The sequence below is a fragment of the Notolabrus celidotus genome, chromosome 19 (genome assembly GCF_009762535.1).
Source record: "Notolabrus celidotus isolate fNotCel1 chromosome 19, fNotCel1.pri, whole genome shotgun sequence".
In the NCBI taxonomy this organism is placed as follows: domain Eukaryota; kingdom Metazoa; phylum Chordata; class Actinopteri; order Labriformes; family Labridae; genus Notolabrus; species Notolabrus celidotus.
The window spans coordinates 29,617,580-29,644,367 of record NC_048290.1 but is presented as its reverse complement, the minus strand read 5'-3'; the positions used below and the strand labels follow the sequence as shown (position 1 = coordinate 29,644,367).

The 26,788-nt window shown below is 39.0% G+C and overlaps 1 protein-coding gene and 1 long non-coding RNA gene across 4 annotated transcripts in view; both read left to right on the top strand.

Annotated features, from left to right (window-relative positions):
* Positions 1-532: 532 nt before the first annotated feature.
* On the top strand, positions 533-2,914 carry LOC117831390. The gene is made up of 3 exons (XR_004634987.1): positions 533-1,090; positions 2,304-2,343; positions 2,434-2,914. It is a non-coding gene; the product is annotated as an uncharacterized LOC117831390 (long non-coding RNA).
* An 8,228-nt stretch (positions 2,915-11,142) lies between these two features.
* The window catches only part of LOC117830729 (protopanaxadiol 6-hydroxylase-like), a 37,480-nt gene continuing 21,834 nt past the window's right edge, over positions 11,143-26,788 (top strand). For 2 of the 3 annotated variants that reach the window (XM_034708987.1, XM_034708986.1), the window contains exons 1-8: positions 11,143-11,714; positions 13,114-13,191; positions 15,622-15,706; positions 17,142-17,177; positions 17,524-17,663; positions 17,904-18,027; positions 20,210-20,354; positions 20,692-20,796. In XM_034708987.1, the coding sequence (XP_034564878.1) occupies positions 11,525-11,714; positions 13,114-13,191; positions 15,622-15,706; positions 17,142-17,177; positions 17,524-17,663; positions 17,904-18,027; positions 20,210-20,354; positions 20,692-20,796 (903 nt within the window). In that variant the 5' untranslated portion in view covers positions 11,143-11,524. The remainder of the gene's footprint in view (positions 11,715-13,113; positions 13,192-15,621; positions 15,707-17,141; positions 17,178-17,523; positions 17,664-17,903; positions 18,028-20,209; positions 20,355-20,691; positions 20,797-26,788) is intronic. The other variant, XM_034708985.1, reaches the window with a different exon arrangement.

Here is a 26,788-nt window from a genome sequence, read left to right as displayed (position 1 = left end):
GAGGGCACTTTTTTAATGCTTTATACATTTGAGGGGCTGACAGAGGGTACTTTTTTAATGCTTTATACATTTACGGGGCTGACAGAGGGTACTTTTTTAATGCTTTATACATTTGAGGGGCTGGCAGAGGGCACTTTTTTTATGCTTTATACATTTGAGGGGGAACCAGAGGGTGCTTTTTTAAGTTTGGTACATTTGGTGGGAGTCCAGAGAGAACTTTTTAATGCTTTATACATTTGAGGGGCTGACAGAGGGTACTTTTTTAATGCTTTATACATTTGAGGGGCTGACAGAGGGTACTTTTTTAATGCTTTATACATTTACGGGGCTGACAGAGGGTATTTTTTTAATGCTTTATACATTTGAGGGGCTGACAGAGGGCACTTTTTTAATGCTTTATACATTTGAGGGGCTGGCAGAGGGCACTTTTTTAATGCTTTATACATTTGAGGGGCTGACAGAGGGCACTTTTTTAATGCTTTATACATTTGAGGGGCTGACAGAGGGCACTTTTTCATGCATTTACCTCTGAAAGGGCACCAGAGAGTGGGGGATTGATTTAGTAATTCCTCTGTCAAAACACCCCTCCACCTCTGTCATACATGGTTTCTTCCACTTGAAAAACCTCCTCATATATAAGCCAATGGCAGACTACACTTCTGTTTGGCAGTTCCTGGTGTTTGATGTGGATCTCAGGCATTGCAGTTGAGGACAGGTGACCAACAAAAGCACTCTTTAACATGTTTAATAAAGAATAAAAGGGGTTATGTAAAGAAACATTCTGTGTGTGTTTCATTTGTTTTGAGATAAGGTCTTTGTAGCCTTTCAACATGCAGGAATATTTGTGTTTGTGGAAATGTTTTCTTACACTGTGGTAACATGCTATGCTAACTATAAAACAGGTTTTGTTTGAGTGTGCTCTTTTTTTGCCTTTTTTCTCCTTGCAAGCTACTGAGGCTAACGTTACTATGGACCTGGACCTCAAGCTTTTACCTACAACGCATGTTAGAAGACAAGGAGCAGGAACAGGACAGGATTAAGAGAAACAACGAATCAAGTTGAGGAGCAATGAGACCTAGCATGAACGGTGGTGAGTGAGCAGCATTAACTAACCATATCTAAAAAGTAGGCTAAATATGTAAAAGCCATGAACATTAAAAAGAGTACGAGAATTTATTAGGGCAGTAAAATAATTAGCAGAACAGAACAGAAAATAGGGTGGTATAAAGATTTTTTTCTCCACATGTATTCAAGGGAGCATGATGGAGAACTTGATGATGGTCTTAGTGTGGAGTTTTTGTCCTGTGCAGGGCTGAGGTGAAGCAGATGTGTGAGGAGATGACAGGGTCCTCATCTTCCACGATCCTGAGATTGACCCATTCCAAGAGCAGTTAAAAATAAAATATAGTCCCATCTCAAGTTTTGTCCTGATAGAGAACTTAACTCCATGATATCAGCAAATACGGTGATATTTCCTTATAAGTGGGAGCACTGCTGCACGTTATGTGTGTAATAAGCAAAGGAACCTTCACTATATAGCATACAATCTCACTATTGCATCCTTTAAATATCAGGAAAGTGCTGTAACCCTGCCTTTAGACTTTCTACTAGGTATTTGTTGGTGTCCCCAAGAACACGTCATTTTATCATCAAGAGGCTAACATGCCCAATGGTGCTAATGTAGACGCTGGTCCATTTGCTGTTTACAAAATGTGAGTTCTAGGCCAAAAAATAAGGACTGCATCATGTGGAAAATAAAGACACTTGCACTTTGTGCTAGGGTTACCTTAGGGCCCATTGTCTTGCATTACTAACTGACTGTCTTCAGACTTTCCTTGTAACATTCTTGTAAATAATAGGCCAAACAGCAGGGTGCAGCCACTGGTTGCAGGTGTCTCATTATGCTGTCATAGTTCCTTCCTTTCACTGTAAATATTGTTTTGTATACATATCAAGCAATTCATTGTGAATCCATTGTTGTATCAAAAAGTTTGAAAATGTACTTTGATAATCTGGCCCAATCAATAAAAATCAAATACCCAGCCAGTTAAGCCCTTCTAATATTTAAGTCTTTGCAGATCCTGGATTTTTTGGACAGATTCTAAATCACATCCTAATTCTATCTTATAGGAAATTGTCTGATGATCTGTCATTGTAGTCCTTACTGTTGTCTTCCCAGCCAGTGAACTGTGCCAACAGATGTTTTCTTTGATGCAGCACAGTGAGGCACTAGTTTTGATAGTAAATCTGTGACATTGTTATTGATGTTTTCATTGTCTCTCTCTCCGACCATGTATTTTCAGATTCCAATGTTATTTGCAGTTCTGTCACTTTTTCTCTCAGGTCCTTGTTTTTTCTTCATGACACCACATTTCTTCACTCTCTCCTTTAACTTTTATCTTGACCTTACACTCTTTTTTTATTCTTTTGCAGTTTTCCCATGGCTACAACAACAGTCTAACTTTGCAGCTGATTGTAGTGATGTTTTCATCTTTGAGGGAAGTGCAGTGATTGTTGTCTGAGTCATCAGAAAAGCTTTCTATTAATCCTATTATTATTTATGACATCCATCTACAAGTGGTTGTATCCATGAGTGTTAATTGTCGCTGAGGCTGCAGATGGCTTAGTTTCAGTCCTTGTACTGTGCATGTGGTAAAGCATTGCTTATGTACAGTTAGTTCTTAATTTTACACAAACGTGACCCAGTGATCTTACACAGACGTTCACAAGTTCAAAGTGTTTGTTTCTCCTCTATTTAAAAAGAAAATCTAGTTTATATGTAGATTTTGGAGTACTTGTCTTGAGCAGTTCCCCGTCTTCCCAGAACTCCAGGAGCATATACAGGTACTATAATTTACAGATTGGTTTAAGGAAGTAGAAAGTGGTATGGTTTCAGGCCACCTTATGGATGCTTTGGATCCAGCACATCCTCTGCACTTTTGCTTTGCAATGAGTAGGGCTGTAGCTATTATGTGAAATAATAATAAAGCATTACAAAATAACCACTTATAAATTCGTCAGAAATGCCTCACATACCTTTCCTATAGAATCTCATTGGAACCTTTGATTCTTATGAACTGTGGCTGTCAGGAATATATTTACTGTGGACCACACTGATTTCAGAAGTGCCACCTCTAATGAACTCATTTACACAGCAAGATCCTATACATGTAAGTAATATCTTCATTTTAGCTTGGAAACATTTTTTTCATCAAATTCACATACGGTGTTTTAATAATACACAAACATTTATGTGTGTGTGCATGTCATTCATGACTATTGTCTAAAACAGTATAAGTTACTTCCTAGCTTTCTTACTAATCATTTATAAGAAATGCTCAACTCTGATTGGTCAAAACCTCTTGACAACGGTTGTTAATTCTGAATAGCAAAGACATTACTTGTGACAACCTGAATGCCCCCGACTTACCTCCTCCTGTTGACTGAGTGACAAAAATGTTACTTTCCCAAAGCATTGGTAGATAACATGGAGGATATTTTTAAGACCAAAAGCTAACACAAAGCAACAACAAACCACAGTATAGTATGAGCGTTGGCAGGGTTAGGGGATTGGTAACAGGGAGGAGGATCTTATGCTGTTATTTTCTGCATCTGTTGAGAATGTCAACAGAAAAACACTACTGTTTTGACTTTATGATAAATGAAAATGTTTTAATGTTTTTTTAATGTGAATTATAGCAGTGAAGCTGGTGATGATGTAACCTGAGAAACTGATGGACATGGAACTCATATTTTTCAGGTTTAGCAAACATTTGTTCTCCAGCAGTCTCTGCAGCATTAGACGTAAATGTTGCTTAAAGGTGACATATCACGCTTTTTTCATCAATATATATTGGTCTAAGAGGTCCCCAAAACATGTCTTTAAAGTTTATGCTCAAAAAAACACTTTGAAATCAGATTTTGGTCTGCCTGAAGAACCCTCTTCTTCAGCAGTCCTCAGAACACTCTGGCTGTTTCCGAAATCGGCTGCTATACTAGCAGTACGTACTGATATGTCCAAAATTCAGTATGTAGTAAGTAGTATGTGAACAAGAGCAAAATCTGCAGTATGCCAAAACTCCCCGGATGTCTACTGAATCGGGAAAATATCTCAGTATGCATCGGACCAGTCTGCCTCGCGTACTGTTTCCCATAATGCACAGCGCTCGTTCTGCTTTTTCTTTTTCCTCATTTTTTGACGGGAGGAAATCCGTTTTTGGGTGCTGTGAAAGTTATCAAATTACATATAAACCACTTCCTAACTTTTTAAACCATAAATGGATGCTAAATAAGCATTTTATTTATCGGCTTCGCCGTTGTTTACTTCCGCTTTCCGAAACCAGAAATCCAGCGACGTCTGGCTCAGCATGCTGCATGACAGATCGGACAGAACAGTCATACTACATACTAAATTCAAACGCAGTATGTAGTAGGCAATACCTACTGCCTACTACATTAGTAAGTAGTATGTAGCAGGCCGTTTCGGAAACAGCCTCTGTTTTTTCTCTGACCACGCCCCCTCAGGAAGTGGATGTGCCTCAGCTCTCCAGCACGTTGATCTAATGTTTACATGTTGGCTGAATATACACGGCTGCTAGCAGACCGCTCTACTTCAACCCTCTGAATCTGATCCTGATGGAGAGGCGCCTGTAGCAGGACCTTTCTGAACCATTGGTCACAGATTTAGTGTTTCTTGTTGTTTTATTTATCAGTATGTCGACGTGTGTCTTGGTACACAGCTACAAACATGTAGTTATGTGGCTATGCTAACTAGCGCTAGCACTTATCCATGATAAATAAAAATCATCCACTAGATCTTCAAATCTGCAGATGTGGGGAGTAAACCCGACCTCTACCAGAAAGGCAGCAGGACCTTTTATGAAGGATTGGTCACAGATTCTGTGTTTCTTGTTGTTTTATTTGTCAGTATGTCGACGTGTGTCTTGGTACACAGCTACAGCTACAGCTACGACATGTAGCTATGCTAATTAGCGCTAGCACTTTTCCATGACAAATAAAAATCCACTAGATCTTCAAATCTGCAGACGTGGGGAGTAAAACCGACCTTTGTGTTTATTAAGACAGCCTACAACTAGCATGCCTCCCTCCTAAGCTCCTTGTTAGCACACATTTGTGCAGGTAATGAAAAACAGAGGAGGGGTTGAGTTGTATTTTATACAGTCTATGGGCTGAACAAGCTCCGAGCTCTGACACTGTGACAGACCGGATATTGTTGTTACGTAACAAAAACACTGAAGTCTGAAACGGCTGGTTTCACACACATTTACAGAAAGGTGGAGAAATCAGAACAGGGGCAGAATGGATTCTTTTCATTCTCGGGGGGTTTGTAGACATGCCAGGGAAACATATTTCAGGTAGAGAACCATTAAAAAGTCCATTTTGCATGATATGTCACCTTTAATATGCTCTTCAAGGGTTCTGAAGAAAATCAGGATGATGCCTTGGAAGACAAAAACAAAGCAGCTCAAATGAATGGTTAATGAGGGGAAGTGGATACTTGTTTGTAAAAGATATATCATTGGGACTTTGATAATTGATGCAGGGGCGGAGAGTCTTGCCTTATTTGGCCACAAAGAAGAAACCACCATGGTGGAAAGATGAGTCCAGTAGTGACAGTCAGATATACATTCCCCCACAACCTTTCTTTCTGGTTGTATGCGGTTGTAGAGGGAGAAGGGACTGGGCCAAATCCTTGCTGAACACTAAACTCAGATCAAGGTTGGAACTAGGGACAAGTCATGTGGCTCAGGAGATGGTTTCTCTGAGTAGAGGCTAACATTATTGGCTGACTGGAGACAGGAGGAATATCATAACACAACACAGCCTGATATTGACGAGGTTGACCAGTATATTTGAAGATTCTGCAGTTTGTAACCAGGGAAGACCAATGACTACAGGTCAGACTGGAGATGGGTGGACAAAAGTTGAATCCTCTCACAGTGGTTGCCAGATAATAGGTACCATCCAGAGCATATTGCAAGTGTCTCTCGCAGGATATCAGCCTGAATGACAAATTGAGAATCTATAAAGTTGTCTTCAGCACTGGAATCAAGGCCACAGGAGGAGCCATAGGAATCTCAGAGGCATATGAGGAGCAGGGTTCCCACACGTCCTGGAAAAACTGGAAAACCTGGAAAACAGTTGACCAGTTTTCCAGTACTGGAAAACACCTGGAAAATGGGAGAAAAAGTCAAATGTCCTGGAAAATCATGGATTATCCTGGAAAATTATTCCAACATGACTGTGCGCGATCGAACAATGTTAAAAAAAAACACATCCCCATTAAACACTTGTGGCCATTTTTGTGATTCAGATCTATTTAGGTCAATTTATGCACTGATCCTCTGATTATTATTAGTATTTATTCATTTCACTAAGGCAGCTTCCAGAGTCTTTTGCAGGCGCTTTTGTTTTTAATTTTATATTTATTGAGAAAAGAGAAAGCTGAGATGAGAGTTGTCCATCATTGTTGCTTGGTTAAAATAAAGTGAAGTGCTGTACATCTGTGGTTGTATTATTCTATTATCAATTTGCCATAATTTTTAGGCATGTAAGAGATGATTTCATTGCTAGCCATAGACTGCATGTCATCAATGTAGACTTCCACTGAGAGGAACATATTAGATTATTTAGGAACTAAATTAGGAACTAAATTTAGACGGTCATACCAGCTTACTCATCACTGAAAATGTCCTTGAAATGTCCTGGAAAATGATCTCTGGAAAAGAGTGGGAACCCTGGAGGAGGAAGAACTCTGAGCAAGTGCACTGAAAGGAGTCGGTGATAACATGGAAAAAAGCCAATTTATGGGGCCTGGTTGCTCTTTCCCTTTGTCCCTCCTTCAAACGATTGTCTATTTTGATAGCCAAAGCAATAACTCCCTCCTGCGTGCTAGGCTCATGGTCTTTCATTTAAATCAGATAAGCCCTTGATGTAAACCCCTGTTAACGTCAGCGCATCCCATCTGCTCTCTGAAGCCAAAAAGGGAAAATCTATACGAATAATTAGCAACTGAAGAAGCTCCCTAATGCCCCTGAACACGAGGGGAAAAAAGTTTACGCATTTCATTAAATAACACACAAATGACTGTAAAACTGGAGACTTACCTTCCCTTACAGCTGTACCCCACTCTCCTGCCTTCCCTCTAAGCTAACTAATCATGTATGCCATTTTAAATTTGCCAGATGGATAACAGTGCCGGCCCTTTACAGGAGGTGGACACTGGAGCAGGTGAAACCATTGAGTTGGCACTTACAGTGGCAGAGGCGACAGCAAATAAAAGTTCATTTTGAAGTTTCCAACTTAAAAGTATAAGCCTTCAGAGCACCCAGGTATGTTTCAATCTTAAAATGTAAATAACATCAACATACTGTATTGTGTATTTTACGGAAGCCCTAAAAGGACATGATTAAATACTTGAAAGTTAATTTCACTTGTTTTCTGAAGATCCCAACTTCTATTTCTCGCTATCTCAAGATAACAAGCTTTGTTTTCTCAAGATAACAAGAAAATAAGACGAACACTGACAAAATAAAATCTATTTAATCATGTTCTTTTAGGGCTTCTGTACTAAACATTAAAGGAGCACATTCATACATATGGTAACCAAGTAACTTAAGATAATATTGAACAAATCAATGACTGGACAAGCCAGAACTTTCTTCAGTTAAACAAAGATAACTGAAATGATTGTTTTTAGAGCCAAGGAAGAAAGGTTAAAGGTTACCGCTCAGCTCCAATCTGCACAGATGAAATGTTCAAACCAAGCCAGAAACCTTGGTCTAGTCTTAGACTCAGACTTTAAATTCAGCAGTCACATTAAGACAATTACAAAGTCAGCCTACTATCACCTTAAGAATATATCAAGGATTAAATGACTTATATCTCAGCAGGATGCAGAAAAACTCCTCCATGCATTTATCTTTAGCAGACTGGACTACTGTAACGGGGTCTTTACAGGACTCCCTAAAAAGTCCATCAGACGGCTGCAGCTCATACAGAATGCTGCTGCTCGAGTCCTAACAAGGACCAACAAAGTAGACCACATCACTCCAGTTCTTAGATCTCTACACTGGCTTCCTGTCTGTCAGAGAATAGACTTTAAAATCCTGCTGATGGTTTATAAAGCACTGAATGGTTTAGGCCCAAAATACATTGCTGATCTGCTGCTACTTTATGAACCACCTCGACCTCTGAGGTCATCAGGTACTGGTCTGCTTTCAGTCCCTAGAGTCAGAACGAAACATTGTGAAGCTCTATGTTTCATTATATTTGTCATTTCAATTGTGCCTTATGCTTGTCTGAAGGTTTCCAATGCTTGCCTAATAGGAAAGTTCTGTTTATCACTTTCTTTCATTATTATTATTATTTTTTTCACAAACATTGTTTAGAAATTTTTGCCTCAGTAAAGAATAAAAATACATTTTTTACGAGACATTTATCTTACATGTTGAAGATCAAAAACACAAAAAAATAGCTTCTTTCTCTGGATAAAACGAGATAAATGATCCCAGAAAAAAAATAAGTTGAAATCTCCAGACAACAAGCTTTTTTTTAAATGACAAAATTAACTTGTTATTTTGAGATGAAAGAGAAAATAAAATGTATTTAATGCTGTCCTTTTAGGGCTTCTGTAGTATTTCCATTAATGGAAAGTGTACATATTTAAATTTACAATTTGAAGGGGACACATTTTTTAGACAAGGACCTAGATTTATGAAGTCGGAATCCAGAAAAAGGTCCTTGAGCAAAAGCAGGCGAGGGATGAGGTAGAGGTTAACATGTCCTCCTCTTCTGGAAAGCTCTGCTCAAAGTCTGTAATGACCTCCTTTTAATTTAAGATTCTGGTGACTGCGCCATCCTGGTTCTGTTGGATCTGAGTGCTGCGTTTGACACTATAGACCATAATATTCTTACTGAGAGACTGGAGAAGTGGGCTGGATTAAATGACATGGCCTTGAATTGGTTCAGGTCATATCTTGAGAGGAGATGTTTTGTAGGGTCATCGGTTGGTTCATATTCATCTACGGTGAACCTATCACATGGGGTTCCACAGGGTTCAGTCCTGGGTCCCGCTCTTTTTTCCATTTACATGCTCCCCCTTGGCCATATAATTCATAAATACAATGTCCGTTATCATTGCTATGCTGATGACACGCAACTTTACAATCCAATAAAACATAATAACCAATCAGGAATCACTCATCTCCACAACTGTCTGTCAGAAATTAAATCTTCGATGGCAGACCACTTTTTAAAACTGAATGACTCCAAATCTGAAGTCATTGTGTTTGGCCCCCCAGCAAAGAGGAATCAAATCCTGCCAAAATTGGGTGAGCTTTCAAATAATGTTAAACCCTCAGCCAAAAACCTTGGTGTGATTTTTGATTGGAATTTGTGTTTTGAGCCACAGGTGAAAAAAGTTGTCCAGTCTTGTTTTTATCAGCTCAGAAATATATCCAAAGTCAAGTCCTTAATGTCAGCCAAAGATCTTCAGAAACTTATTCATGCCTTCATATCCTCCCGTCTCAATTACTGTAATTCCCTGTACTCATGTCTTAGTCAAAAATCAATCCACCGTCTTCAAACAGTTCAAAATGCAGCAGCTTGTCTTATAACAGGAACTAAAACATGTTCCCACATCACCCCCATTGTAGCTCATCTACACTGGCTGCCTGTTGATTTTAGGATTGATTTTAAGATTATTTTATTGACTTTTAAAGCACTACATGGACTTGCCCCTCTATATATATCTGAGCTTTTATCCTCCTACGAACCTAGTCGCAGTCTGAGATCCTCTGGCAGTGCTCTGTTAGCTGTTCCAAGGACCCGACTGAGAACCAAAGGGGACAGGGCGTTTTCAGTCAGGGCTCGTACTCTCCGGAACAGCCTGCCAGAGGAGACCAGACCTGCAGAGTCAGACCCGTGTTTTATGCAGTGTTGGGCAGTAACGCGTTACTGTAACGCCGTTACTTTTGACAGTAACTTATACTCTAACGCATTACTTTTTAAAATAAATAAACTCAGTTACCGTTACAACATCGTGCGTTTGTCCGTTACTTTAAATTAATTCATTGTTGGCTAGCTGCAGTGTACTTCTTCCTGTTTACAGTGGCAATGCATTGTGGGATTGCTGGGTGCCATGCCAACCGCTGTAAAACAAAAGAAGAAGACGCGTGTGGGCGTGTTTCCGTTTAATAACATGTGCGGCAGTCATGGAGAGTAAAGGCGAAAGCAAGACGAGTTTCTCAAAGTGGAAATACGCTCATTATTTCATATTTTTATACTTAAGCTGTGAAGGAACATTTTTAAGGGCTAAACACAACAGCTTTTATGATGCTGAAGCCACTTTATTTTTTTATCTTTGATTCTGAATAATATATTCAGACTGTTTTGTTTTATTTATTTCAGAAATCCTTGTGATATTGTCAGTTGTTGCTGGTCTGACTTAAATAAAGTAGCATTTAAAAATTACTTTGAGGTTGAGTCAGGTCTGTGTTTGCATTGATCATAATGCTGAGCAAAGTTTAGCGATGTGCATGCAAATGAATAGAAACTGTAAAGATGATCAATAGTGTATTATGTTCCATACAGCACTGAAATGAAGCTGGTAGTGCATAAATAGGAGCATTAAAGAATGTTCTTATTATAAAGTAACTAAAAAGTTACTTTTAACAGTAATTCATTACTTTTTGGTGTAAGTAATTAACAGAGTAATTTAGTTACTTTTTGAATAAAGTAACTAGTAACTGTAACTAGTTACTATTTTTCAGTAACTTGCACAACACTGGTTTTATGTCATTACTCAAGACACACTTTTACAGGAAAGCCTTTATTGAGTGATTTTATTTAATTTTAGCTCTGATTTTAAGGGTCTGTTTTATAAGTTTGTAGGCTTTTTAAGCTTTTATTTCATTTTATTTTTAATCGCTTCATTTTGCTTTGCACTTCTTGTTTTTATTGCCCACTGTAAAGCACTTTGTTACTTGTATTGAAAAGTGCTATATAAATAAAGTATTATTATTATTATTCTCATTTCACCAGAACAGACGCACGTGTCAACGCGGTACAATGATGTCAGGAGATACATCCCATTAAAGAGGCTATCCAGTCACCATAGTGATTTTAGCATAGCTGCTGAAGGCTGCAGTACCTGAAGTAAACGCAAAAGTAACACTGCAGTTGTAGTAACAGCATAAGTAATAGAGAGTCCTGAATTACGGACAGCACCTGAACGCATCCCTCGCCGGTGAAGCTGGATAGTTTCGGTTACCTCTGAGAAAACAGTGCCAACAGTGAGATAGCAGCAATCTGATACACATGTCGATCCTCCAGTGTCACGAGGATTAGAATGATTAGCAGGCGATGATAACAGGATTTACCCTGAACCAGAACCGAGTCTTAAAGTTCATCACTGTTGTTAGAACACCACCACAAGGGAATCTACCTCTCAACTTAAACAATAGGAGAAGTCGGCGGGATTGCGTCCCTACGTCGGCCCTGAATGTCTAAACTACCAGGAAATGCAGGTGTGTCGGTGCTCGGGGATAAGTCTCTGGAGTTTTACCGGGACCCGGTGAACTTCTGCCGGCAGAGGATTGAGAAACACGGCAGTCGGGTGTTTCAGTGCCGACTGCTGAACAGACCGACCGCCTTCATCTGCTCCGTGCAGGGGATGAGAGAGCTGCTGTGCGGTATGTTGTTTGTACGCTCCTATATGCCTTTAAGCGCGTGTGTGTGTTTATGCACGCCCCTCAGGTGAGCACCACCATCTGTACACACAGGTGAAGAACATATTAGTAACAAAACTAAACAAAGGAAGGTCATTTATATTCTCAAGGTGAAATTAAATTGAAGTAGTTGTGTAATGGTTGAAATGATTATTAATATTTTAATTTCATATGATATATAATGCTGTATATGTTGCCTAGTCATACATTAAAAAATAGAGGACATCTAAATTCTTGTGAGCCCAAAGTGACCTTTCTCCTCTCCTCAAGACAATGAGTCAGAAATGACTAAAGGAAAATTCCCATGTATGGAGTAAAATCATCCAGGGATTAGTGTGATCTGTCATGGGAGAGACTCGTGATGTTGCTGCAGGGGGGAGCAGGGCTACTGACATTGATGTTCATTACTCATTAAGAGTTTGTAACCCTTCCAAACTCAAATAGTTAAAGTATTTACACTTGTGAAATAAGCTATGACAAATCAAGGGTAATTTCAAATACTGTAATGCTTTCTTCATTGTAGTACAGTCATCATTGCAACACATTTAAAACAATGCTATGGGAAGTAATGTTTGAGGAAATGCATTTTAAAGCATATTTTTCATTTGACAATCTGTACAGAAACCTGCACCTGAGTTTGAGTGCCATAAAAGAAACATAATATGACATAAACATGATTTATGCCTTATTTTTTGTCAGTGAAATTCACTACTTGATATTTTATTTTAATTTACACTGATTTTGATTGAGAGAATGTCTATGGAGTTAAATATGTGTTTTAAAAAACTCTTCCTATAGATTAGAATATATTATTTGCCTTATTCTAATCCAGGGCTATTCAATTAAATATTTGGTCAGGCTGGATTTTCAGACTAAGAACATGAGCTGGGCCGGACATTTTCAGCAGACAGTGAGCAAAGTTAAACATTTAAAAGAAAACAAATAGATAAGATAACAAACACACTGGGTGTTTATTAACGTATTGCCACATCCAAAAGGGCAGAAACACAATAAAAGAGCAGCACTAGTCAGTGTTAGTAAAATATGTTTTTCTTGACAGACCCAAGTCATAATCACTCAGCCACTCAAGGGTTGCTTTCGGGCCACTAATTGAATAGGGCTGTTCTAATCTATCATATGTTTTGTCACCTTAGCTGTATTACTGCTACACTTTAACAAAATCATCCTTCTTCTCCTGTCTCTCCCTTTTCTGTCTTCTAGTGTGCTTTAAGAGCATGCATACACACCTGCAGGTGGATCAAACCCAACATGCACATAAGGTGTCTGTTACTGTATTGAGTGTATTAACAGTATGTACACAATCTGTGCATGTTTTAAATTGAGTTTGCTCATTGTGTTTCAGAGAAGTCCAACGTGTTTCTGAAGGATCCAACTGACTTGATGACCAACATGTATGGTGACACCGTTGTCACCACCAATGGTAAACACACAGACACCCACACAGTTTACAGAAAAGAGCTGTACCCATAAATAAACTTGAATAGTTTTCATTCTATCAACTTACATCAGCTCTAATAAGATAAGATAAGATACTCCTTTATTCGTCCCACAACGGGGAAATTCATGGAGTTACAGCAGCAAACAAAAAGGTGTACAGTACAAGAATTTCAACAAGAATATATATAGAAAAGAAATGTTCATTAAAGACGACAGCTTGGCCATAATCCTCCTGTCAGCCACCACCTCCACAGGGTCCAGGACTGAGCTGGCCTTCTTCACCAGTTAGTTCAGTCTTCCTATCCTGTATCCTGTCCGCCCACAGAAGGTGAAATCCTTCCAATGTGGCGTTCGTGTCCGGTGTTAGCTCTGTTAGCATGATGCTACTCTGCCAGTATTCCCTCTGGTGCTGGGTTAGCTTGTCCCCCTTATCGTAGATAGATCTTACATTCCCCATGCTTGGGTTTTAAGTGTTTTTGACAATCAAGATAGTCAATCAGTACATAAAAACTAAGGTACCAATAAGGCTTTATGAGTGCCTGCACCATGTCATATCAGTTGTGTCAGTAATGGCTGATAATTATATGGTAACTGAAAAATTTGGAGCGCAATTAGCAAAAAATGCCAGTCAGTTCAGACCTATTAGCTAGTCAAGAAATGCTACACAGGATTTCTTCATGTTGATGTTAAAATAAAAGAACTAAAATTGATTAACCATATTATTATGATGTGTTGTGATTTAACCTGATCTGAACACTGGGAATAACTCGAGGCTAAGTGCAGTAACTGGCGTCTCACGTTACCACAGTATTAGATTTGTCACGCATGAAGCCTGAGCACTGAATGGTCTGAGAAGCGTGATGTGATATTATCAAAATATGAATACAAAGGCGCCCATATACTGTTTCTCCTGGAGACTTTTCATAGAGCTACACTCTAGTGTTTTTTAAGTGACAATTTCTTTGTTCTAAAAATGACAAAGGGAGTTAGAAACAGAGGTTTTAATTACTGCTCCTCTCTGCCTCATCACCATCACAGGTGACTTCAGGTCATTCTCTAGTGTTTCTTCTCCTCACTGATGGCTGGGGTTTTGTAAAACGATCCTTGTAAAACGATCCTACCAATGAAGACAAATAAATACAGCGACATTTTAATAAGAAGAGGAAAAAATAAGCAGGGCAGCATAAGATAAGATAAGTTATCCTTTATTCGTCCCACAACAGGGAAATGTAAGTGTTACAGCAGCAGAGTAGATAGTGCAAAACAGTATAAAAGCAAACAAGAGCCTATAAAATAGCAATTATTAAAAAGTTATTAGCAATTCAAATTAAAGAGGTTAAAATAAGCATATCTTACAACATATATACAAAAAGTATATACACAACTAAATAAGTACATTTACAAATATTTACAAAACCAGTGACGCAGTGAAAAATGTGAACAGACTTGTAGCCTAGGTATAAACAATGTACAGAACAGAACTGGGAAGATGGGTAGAAAGACGTGAGGTGTATAGTGATACTACATGAGGTGTATAGTGATACTACATGAGGTGTATAGTGATACTACATGAGGTGTATAGTGATACTAAATGAGGTGTATAGTGATACTACATGAGGTACATAGTGGTACTACATGAGGTGTATAGTGATATAACATGAGGTGTATAGTGATACTACATGAGGTGTATAGTGATACTACATGAGGTGTATAGTGATACTACATGAGGTGTATAGTGATACTACATGAGGTGTATGGTGATACTACATGAGGTGTGTAGTGATACTACATGAGGCGTGTAGTGATACTACATGAGGTGATAGTGATACTACATGAGGTTTATAGTGATACTACATGAGGTGTGTAGTGATACTACATGAGGTGTGTAGTGATACTACATGAGGTGTGTAGTGATACTACATGAGGTGTATAGTGACACTACATGAGGTTTATAGTGATACTACATGAGGTGTATAGTGATACTACATGAGGTGATAGTGATACTACATGAGGTTTATAGTGATACTACATGAGGTGTATAGTGATACTAAATGAGGTGTATAGTGATACTAAATGAGGTGTATAGTGATATAACATGAGGTGTATAGTGATACTAAATGAGGTGTATAGTGATACTACATGAGATGTAGTGATACAACCCTCTTTTTTGTTGTCAGATTAACAGATTATTTTGACACTGTTGTTGTTGTTGTTGTTGTTGTTACATGTAAAGTAAATTGGACTTATAAAAAACAGCATCTGTTGAACCAAAGCAAGAAGTAAGGATTGTATGACTCATATAAGGACAAATATTCAGCAGCAGACTTTTCCATTTTTTTATACAAGATAACTAAAAGTGACACTTTACATCAAATGTGGATAAATTACAGTCTGAGTAACTTGTGTGTTTTAGGGGAGGAGGCTTGTCTGCTCCGCCTGTCCCTCACCAGCCTGTTTTCAGGGACCTGCTTGGAATCATCAAGCGATTATATCAACAGGTGGGAAACAAATAACACTTGTACATAACCTTGAGAGTCAGATGAGCTCTGTTTCATTTGTACTCTACCTGTAAGTCTATACATATACATGTATGTATATGACACATGTGACACAAATTTCTTATCTAAATTACAGTATGTATGTATGCAGCTCGAGTATTGACTAGAACTAGGAAGAGGGAGCACATTTCTCCAGTGTTAGCTTCTCTACACTGGCTCCCAATAAAATGTAGAATAGAATTTAAAATCCTTCTTTTAACCTACAAAGCTCTTAAAAATCAGACACCCTCGTATCTTAAAGAGCTCATAGTGCCCTATTACCCCTCTAGAACTCTACGCTCCCAACATGCAGGCTTGCTAGTTGTACCTAAAATCTCTAAAAGTAGTATGGGAGGTAGAACCTTCAGTTATCAGGCCCCTCTCCTTTGGAATCATCTACCAGTTAGGGTCCAGGAGGCAGACACCCTCTCCACTTTTAAGAGTAGGCTTCAAACTTTCCTTTTTGATAAAGCTTATTGTTAGAGTTGGATCAGGCTTGGACCAGCTTTTGTCATGCTGCTATAGGCCTAGACTGCCGGGGGAACTGGCACACTGACACACTGGGATCCTAGCTCACCCGCTTCCCCCCAACCCCCTCATTACTTACTTTAACTCTGCCTGTCCCATTAAAGTTACTAACCATAGACCTTTCTGGAGTCCCTAAGCTTCATTGTCTCGTAGATTCCTCTGAGCTGCCGTAGACGTCCTGCTGATACGGACGTGCTGGACACCAGCGGCAACAGCTTCTACGACTCGTCTCATCACTATCACCTCTCTCTCTCTTTTACTCCCCTCTATCTGTCTTTCCAGACCCAACTCAGTCGAGGCATGATGGCTGTCTAACATGAGTCTGGTTCTGCCTGAGGTTTCTGCCTGTTAAAAGGAAGTTTTTCCTCACCACTGTAACTAGCTAAATACTGCGATGTGCAATGCTCATGATGGATTAAGGTGGGGTCAGACTGAGTCTTACCCTGTCTTGGTGTTGGGTCTCTGTTCATAATTTGACATAGAGTGGTCTAGACCTGCTATGTTTGTAAAAGCGTCTTGAGATAACGTTTGTTGGGATTTGGCGCTATACAAATACAGATTGATTGATTGATTGACTTTATAAGCTATACTTAACTCTTGTCTGTTCTATAGAGCCACACATCCCCACAATAATTATACAGTGCACATATAGAATTGGTGTCACATATGTCATACACTTACATGTATATGTATAGACTTACAGGTAGAGTGATTTAAGTAAGGGAATGTCAAATGAATGCTGTGTGTGGTTTCGTTACAGGGTACAGAAAGTAGCAAAATGCAAGGTCTGCACATATTTTTGAATCACTTCATCTTGTTGGAGACTGACGTTTGTCTTTCTGTGTTTCTCTACCTCTTTTCTCTGCAGTGTATGTGAGCGCTGCCTGAAGGACCTCTCAATGAGGTAACAGTTTACATAGACCTCAACTACTTAGAGCATTTTAAGTATAACAGTTTGGCAAACACAATGCAGGCTACAACACTAGAACATTGAAATTGATGAAGCACCATAAGGGTCATTTCTGCAACCTATTGATGTGTGGTCTCTCTCTCTCTCTCTCTCTCTCTCTCTCTCTCTCTCTCGCTCTCTCTGTCTCTCTCTCTCTCTCTCTCTCTCTCTCTCTCTCTCTCTCTCTCTCTCTCTCTCTCTCTCTCTCTCTCTCTCTCTCTCTCTCTCTCTCTCTCTCTCTCTCTCTCTCTCTCTCTCAATCTCTCTCTCTCTCTCTCTCTGTTTGTGTGTGTGTGTGTAGTAGCCAGCCAGAGTGTGCATACTCTGCTTTTAAGCGTCTGGGGACAGAGCTGGTGTTAGGCCTCTTTCTGAATGTACGAGCAGAGGAGCAGCCTGAACTTTACCAGGAAATCGCACAACTCTGCACCCAACACTGGCATGGTAGGGACACACAGATACTGTATTAGGCGGTAAAAAACAACTCATTATTTACTGTAATATAAGGATCTTTCTTTCTGTTGCAGACACATTACATACGAAGCTGTTGTTGTTGTTGTTGTACAATCTGTGATGCAAAATCTCCTGCTTCCTCTTTTGTTCTCGTTCCAAAGTGTCTGATTCTTTGTGTTGTTCCGTCTCTTGTCGCTTGTTTGCTGATCACTTCCTCTTCTTTCCCTGCAGGTCTGATCTCTGCTCCGGTGAATGTGAAGGTCCCTCTGTGGTCATCTGGTTTCTCTACTGCTCTGGACGCCAGAGACAAGCTGATGGACATCATTAAAGACAAACTGGAGAATGAAAAACACGGGTGAGGCTGCGTTTGCCTCTGTACCTCTTTCTCTGTTTCACATCTCTGGGTATAAGGGCACGGAAACACAAGAACACATTTAGATGTACTTTTGGGATCTGTGTAAAAAGTACTCCTCTTAACTTTGCCAGGCAGAGACACAGACACAGACACACCTACAGTTGCTTGAAGAAACCATTGACTGTATGCAGAGTGGACAACGTTCCATCATTTTCGAACATTATGAGATGTGAAGCAAAAAACCTCCTCAAGGGAGGCTGACATATTGCACTGTTGTCCAAAACAGAACAGATTCTTGTGTTGATATGAAGCAGACACTTATATATTGAAGTTCAATGAGTCTTGTGTGACTGTTTCTTACATTTTCTCCCATCCATCTTCCTCTACTCTACTCATCTGGTAAAGAACGCTGCCCGCATTTGTCAACAGAGCTGGCAGTCAATCATTGAGTTAAACTTCTTCACATGGAAGATGAGGGGGCTGGCTTTATGACCTAGACCACAGTCGGTCACTAGGGGGAGCTCTAAGATTAACACTGTATAAGCTCACTGGAAGAGACAAAGTAACCCAACCTACTGCTTTTCTTCCTCTACATTTCCTCTGTTGAAACTTTCTTGTTCTTTCCACCTTTGTTGATCTTAATGTCTTTGTCTTACTCAAAGTCCTATCCACATGATTTTCAAAGACAAAGCTGGTACAGTTGTAGTACAAGCAGGAAAACTTTTGGTTTCTTAAGCACAAATATTCAGCCTCTCCCTCTTGTTTTCTCCATGATGAAGATTACCTTACCTGTAGGGTTTGTTTCCACTGACTAGTTGTGCAAGGCTCAAGGAAATTCCTTAAAGGTGACAGATCATGCAAAATGGACTTTTTAATGGTTCTCTACCTGAAATATGTTTCCCTGGCATGTCTACAAACCCCCCGAGAATGAAAAAAATCTATTCTGCACCTGTTCTGATTTCTCCACCTTTCTGTAAATGTGTGTGAAACCAGCCGTTTCAGTTTTCAGTGTTTTTCATACGTCACAACGCCATCCGGTCTGTAACGGAAGTCAGAGCTCAGAGCTTGTTCAGTCCATAGACTGTATAAAATACAACTCAACCCCTCCTCTGTTTTTCATTCCCTGCACACATGTGTGCTAACAAGGAGCTTAGGAGGGAGGCATGCTAGTTGTAGGCTGAACTTAATAAACACAAAGGTCGGTTTTACTCCCCACGTCTGCAGATTTGAAGAGCTAGTGGATGATTTTTATTTTTCATGGAAAAGTGCTAGCGCTAGTTAGCATAGCCACATAGCTACATGTTCATAGCTGTGTACCAAGACACACGTCGACATACTGATAAATAAAACAACAAGGAACACTAAATCTGTGACCAATGGTTCAGAAAGGTCCTGCTGCAGGCGCCTCTCCATCAGGATCAGATTCTGGATCAGATTCAGAGGGTTGAAGTAACGCGGGTCTGTGAGCAGCCGTGTATATTCAGCCAACATGTAAACATTAGTTAAACGTGCTGGACAGCCGAGGCCACACCCACTTCCTGAGGGGGCGTGGTCAGAGAGCTCATTCTCCTTTAAAGGCACAGATACAGAAAACAGCCTGTTCTGAGCAGGGCTGAAAAAGAGGGGTTTACAGGCAGACCAGAATCTGATTTCAAAGTGTTTTTTTGAGCAATACGCTTTAAAGACATGTTTTGGGGACCTCTTAGACCAATATATATTGATGAAAAAGAGCATAATATGTCACCTTTAAAGAACTACAATTTAGTGAGTGTCCCCTTAAACTACTGTAATGCACAGATTTATTTTTGGTGAAATGTGACTAACCCTAACCCATGGAAGCATGTTATAGACTCTAGTTTCTACAGCTAAAGGGAAACTCACCTGGATACTGGCTTGTATCTAATTTTATCCTCTTGAATATGCAAACTTATCCATCTTAGACAAGCATCAAGTTTTGAAATGTACTAAGTGACTGATATTTTTTGTCTATGAAATCTGAATAATGAGATCAGAGGTTTTGAAATACCTTTGAAATAACAGTAACCCACACACATGCATACACCCACACAAAAGTGACATGTCTAAAAGCTGGTTAATTCATACTTAAACATAATAATCTGTTGAGCCTGTCATCCTTATCTAATATTTCCTCTCTCCTCTCTGTCTTGCCATATCTCTTTAGTTTCGTTGGATCTCTTGCGTCCTTGCCGCTGCCTGACTCCAGCTCTGCCTCACAGCATCTGCTGTTGTTCATCTCAGCTCTGATCCCCAAAGCTCTGGCATCACTGCTAACCTCCTTCACACTGGCGCTTAGTGGAAACGAGCAGGTACACCATCACAGATTATCAGTATACAGAAAATATCAATCATATTGGTGTCAGATTTTGAGTTTGATCAAAGGTTTACTCAGACTTTATAGCTCTTTGGATGTAATTCAACCATTCCACTACAATCCATCTATATGATTAGTTCCTGTCTTTTCGTAGATTGTGTTCTATAATCTTATCTTTTGTGTTACAGAACTACATGTAAGATGAAAGTTAGTCGATGCATGTTTTTTCTTGCTTAGCAAATATTAGATCCTTGTTTCCATGATATTTGACATTGACTTTAATTGCCAAGTTCTCTCTGCACAAAATTAAAATTTCAATTTTTAATCTCCAGTCTCGTCAGCGAGCGCTGGAAGACCCAGATTACCTGCGCAAAGTATTACTGGAGGTTCAGAGGCTTTGGCCTCCTTTTATTGGAGGACGCAGATTAGCTGATCAGGTAAGACTGTTCACCTGAGGTTTGTATTTTAGTGATCCACTATCCAATCTATGTCTCATGTTCTTTTGAATCCAATATTGTGTGTGGGGGAGGCAATGACTCAGATTATGCATCCTAGTCAAACATTCCATATTTGTTGGGCTATAAAGATATGAACTGGTAACTGACAAAAACTGGAAAACCAGAAAGGTAAGATCGTATATTTTGTGCTGCCACGCAACACAACATAGTTTTTTTAAATGAACGCATGGATACTTAGAATTTTAAAGTCAAGTCTTAGTAGTGAAGCTCAATTCTCACTTCAGCAAACTGTGTACTAATACATCCTGTAGTGTACATTTTCTCACTGTTTTTCTGTCTGAGGTCATTATATGTGACCATCATTTGTGTTCTTTATGTATTTATTAGGACTGTACAGGATATTGTTAATACAAAGCTATAAGAGTGTGCACATGTGCAAAGGTAATATCGTGGCATATGGTGCCAAAGTTACACTCATTCTATGGGAAACATTAATATCATTTCATGAAGAAAACTATTTTTTATTGCAATATATGCTGCATTGAAACAATAGATAATTTCCAGGGTTGTTTGAAATTTACTTTCAAACAGTCCATACAAAATGAAAACCCAATTAAAAAAACATGAGATCCAACTGAGGAAAAGCACAAAAAAAGTTACAGGAAAAATCCACACAAGCAACACTAAAGATCACAGGAGGACACAAGAAAAACTAAACAAACGGAAGAACAAGGTATACGGACTAAAAGTACACAGGGTTAAGACCAACATGTTTGAGCACAAGACAGGCGAAACTACAAAAGGGTAATCTAACTGGAGGGAACCACACAAGGGAAGGAAATAAAACAAGACATGGTACATAAAGAGTAATAACTACAAAACAAAACAGGAAACACTAAAAACGAAACTCAAGATCATGACCTGAAAATCACAGTAGATAAGGACACACTAAAAACTTGATTTAGTAAAAACAAAGTGAAAATACACACAAGGAGAACAGGAACACAAGGATAATGCAAGACAAGCAACTCAGGTAATGATAACAAAAACACCACAAGGGAAATAAAAACTTCACTAGAATAACTCATGACATTAGTACATCATTAGTTTTTTCCCAATATCATCTAGATCATGTTTTTATCTTCCTGTAGTCTTGATGAAGTTATACAGACCAGGATTTTCTTTGCTGTGTTGCACTTTTTATCCACTAGATGGTGACATACTACTTTGGCTGAATTCTCATACAGTCTGGTACTCACACTGGTGTTTTATTTTACATTACCAATAGTCACAGGGTGGCCAAAATACACATGCAGTTAATTATACTAGTCTTGCATTAAATGCCATTTTGGTCAGTTTTATGATGTCCACCTTTTGTTGAGGGTCAGTTGTAGGCTTGTCAGTAGGGAATTTAATAAGAATGGATTAGGACCAAGAATTGCACATCCTTTGCCCCTGCTATCTGCTCCGTCTGAAGGTCTAATTCATAAAGAAAATTGCACTGATTATAGTGAAGCTGAAAAACTCTCTGCTGCTCAGAGCTGCACTGTGTGCTCACATCCTGATGGAGCTAAATTCTATCCATATGTATGATGAGCTAAATGGAGAGGGAGAGTCCTTACCATTTTACTGTGGATGTGTGAGGATGTGACAATTTATATACAGCGTACTTCTACTACTTCCCCTTTCTGTGTGCAGGTAGGTACATTCCTCTGTTGTGTGTAATACACAGCCTGTATGTTCAGGTGTTGAGCCCCAGATAACCCCAGACTGATTTAAACCCTGAGTGTTAACATTACTTTGACATTACTGTTTTTATAATGGACTCTATGTACAGATGTATTATTATTAGGTCATCCAAAGGTGGAATTGGGCCTTCATCACTGAAGACTTGTAGTGTGACAACTACATTTCAGTCTAACTGCACAAGGCTGCTTGTACCTGTGTTAGTTAATGAGGTGTTACTTGTAATGATGCTCATTTGCATCAAAAGAGGCATATTTTGCTCTAATTTAATGCATAATAGATGTTAGAATCCAGGCAACAACACTGGCTCAAAGTGATGCTATTTGCTCTACACTGCAGTTTGTGGTGTACCCTACTTTTTTGCATGCTTCGTGAATAAAGCAATGTTTTTTAGGCTCTTCTGCACAGGTTTAGCAAGTGCAGTACTGTACAGTAAGACAAAAGCAGCTGAAGTTCAGTGCTACCATGCTTATTACTCCTGTTATTGTCTGCCAGCTCTAACAGAGGTCTGCATTCATATTTTCAATTGTGTTTACTAGTGAAGTATTATCTTTGAGGGATTGTTAAATATTCTAGTCTATGACCTGTATTGTTGTGTAAATCTGTATCCATTACAGCATCTTCTGTCCTGTAAGCCGACTGTATTTGTTACAACATCGATTTTCATTCGTTAAAATGATTCCTCTCTGGTTTGACATCAGCACTGTTAGCCAATAGAATCCCATCTTTTCTGGAAGCACTGTTTCTTTATTGGCCAGCAGCTTACAGTTGCCCCGCCTGCCCCTGCCCTGGCTGTCGGTTATCATTGAGGCCTCATCAAACAGCCTTATGCAACAGTCCAATCAGAGGCATTGATCCATCCCTTTGATTGATTGGCTCCGCTTCCCTTCCGGAAGGATGTGAGTGAGGAGAGGGGGGGCAGGGTGTAGTGCGGGGAGTGATTTGTGCTGGTGACACTGAAGCCGAGTGGAAAGTCATTTGTCACTTCTAGGAAGTGCATCAGTACACACTGATTCGTGACAGACTCAGAGGGACACTGTTGTATGATGTGTGGCAATTCAGAACATTTCAGAGAAAAGGAAGTCAAAGATTAGGAACATTTCTCAATTTAGTGATCACAGTTCAAGAAGGATTACATGATAACAAACCAGTAAATAAAAAGGGAAAATGATTTTTATATTTGTGCTGACTCGTGACCCAGATCATTTGTGTTCTGAGGTCAAAGTTCAAAAGAGCTCCATTGAAGCCAACTGATAATTAATATGTAATATACTGCCTAAAGCATCCTGTAAACATATTGAAATTAATACAAATACTCAAATTCTGTAATCTGAAGTGTCAAAGATATACAGTATTGACCTATGCAGTATTGACCCAAATATAAGACAGCTTTCTCTTCCTTGAAATAAATCTGAAGTGTGTACATTTTACATTCTGGATCTCAACTTCTGAATGCAAAAACAGTGTTCACACAGGACTGGAGTCAGCTGTCACTCACAACCACAGCACCAGGGGGAATTAAAGATGGAGAGACACAGTGATCATCCAGAACAGAGTGGCTCAAAAGTTGAACAACTTGTTCAACAACTCAGGCAAAGTTGTGATGTTGATTTTAAAATAACGGATGTGAGTGCAGGAGAGATATTAAACAGCGGGCACTGGACTAAATATTGTGTCACTGAGAGTAATGTCTGAATAAAGCAGGCCTAAAAACACTGTCTTACAAGTGATAACAAACAGAAAATCTTACAGCTGTAATAAGACTTTAAACTTCAGATAAACAGAAGAGTGTGTGAGTGTGTTACAGAAAAGGGATCAAAGGTGGGCCCATTACAAGAGCTGTCATCCAGGCTGAAAGCCTTAAAGATGGCCGAAACCACTGCTTATTATTACTATTTATTTAAATTGATAATTTTATTCTATACTTATGCAGATAGGATATAATCTTAAACATACATCCCATATAAAGACAAAATACTGATGAAGAAGTTGGACAGGGGGCATCAATCAATACTTATTATTAAGTCATGTGAATATGGCTGATCATAAAAATTATCATTATAATTATAATATCTCTCTCTCTCTTATTCTCCTATCCCTCTTTCCAACCCCATCAGTCAGGGCAGATGGCTGTCTAACATGAGTCTGGTTCTGCTGGAGGTTTCTACCTGTTAAAAGGATGTTTTCCTTGCCGCTGTAACTAGATAAATACTGCGAGGTGTCATGTTGGATTAAGATTAGATAAGATAAGTCCTGTGAGTAAGAGGGGACTGGATGGTATCCTGTCTTGATGTTGGGTCTTTGTTAATAATTAAATGTAGAGTATGGTCTAGACCTGGGATATTTGTAAAAGCGCCTTGAGATAACGTTTGTTTATATTTGGCGCTGTACAAATAAAGATTGATGGATTGATAGTAATAACATCAAATTTACTTCAGTAAGGAATTCAAAAAGGAAGCACAGACTATTCTTATTGTTTTGCCGTTGATGTTTAATACTGGTACCACAAGTGCTTGAATTACACAGGTGATTACACTTTAATTTAGTTTAGATGAAACACTTTATCCATCCATCCATTATTTTTACTGCTTGACAGCTGGGATAGATTCCAGCGCCCCCACCCCCCCCCCATAACCTAGAGCGCTGGAGCCGATCCCAGCTGTCATTGGGTGAGAGGCAGGGTACATCCTGGACAGGTCACCAGTCCATCCCAGCGTAACACTTTATTCTAAAATATAATAAATGCCATTATAATTAAGATGTGTTAAAATAAATGTGTTTTTTTCTGTTATCATTATTATTATTTTTTTTTTTTAAATGTATATATCTATATATAAATATACACCAGTCAAAAGTTTGGACACACCTTCTCATTCAACAGTTTTTATTTATTTTAATTATTTCCAACATTGTAGATTAATACTGAAGACATCAAAACTATGAAATAATCTGGTTTTGCCATAATCTGGATTACAACAGTAGTCAAATAGGGCTATCCATTGTGTACTAACCCTACCTCTGAACAACACAACTGATGGTCTCAAACACATTAAGAAGGCAAGTCATTCTACAAATGAACTCTTGACAAGGCTCATGTTCATTAGAAACCATTCCAGGAGACCACTTCATGAAGCAGACTGAGAGATTACCAAGAGTGTGCAAAGCTGTCATGAAGGAAAAAGGGGACTACTTTACAGAATCTAAAATATAAAACAGATTCTGCTTTGTTTAACACGTCTTTGTTCATTACATAATTCCATATATGTTCTTTCATAGTTCTGATGTCTTCAGTATTAATCTAAAGTGTTTACAATAATTATAATAAATACAAACCCTTGAATGAGAAGGTGTGTCCTAACTTTTCACTGGTAGTGTGTATATTTTTTATAAAAACAAAAAAGTAATCTTCAAAAGGGAGGTTTAATAATCAAGGCCATTTAATGTTTATCTCAATCTGGTATACATACTCTTGATGAAATAACTTATTAAAATTGAAATGAATGGCATATTCTTCTGCAGTCCTGAATGCATTCACATAGGCACAAGTACCAGGGAACTTTTTGGCACATATACACATTGTCCTGGATTTAGTAATCTAGTTAAACCCTCATCCTGGTACAGAGAATTCTTTTTTGGGACAACACACAGTGAATGAGATAATGATAAACAACGAAATGGGAATATTAAACGTTTTTTGAAACATTAAATACAGAATATGAACAAAGGTAAGATAACACCCTAGTTACCATGTGTCCACAAACAGACTACTAATAAACACAACAGTAAGTAAGAAGTACTGAATCTGGAGAGAAACAAGTTAATGTACTGTTTCTGTGCCCAGGTCAGTGCATGAGAGAGAGAGAGATTATTAGTATTCACAATCAGGTGGAAAAAGTAGATGCTCCATCCAGGTGGAACTAAAATATGCAACTTGAGTGTGTTTGTGTGCGAGTGAGCAAGAGAGAGAGAAAGTGAACTCAGTAAGGGCATCTGTCTGTGAAAAAGAAGGAGGAGATTTGTGAAAGATTTTCCACTCCAGCAGAGAGAGAAAAATGAGTGAGAGGGAAAGGGAAAGAGAAACAGTGATCATGTTCTGTGGCAGTCCATTAGTGCAGCGACTAATGGATGACGTGAAAAGATGATTCAAAAGGGAAACAATTGAGAATGTGGTCTTTTTGCCCCCAAGGTGGCTTCTTTCAACAGGGCTTAAAACCAGCTCAGGAGA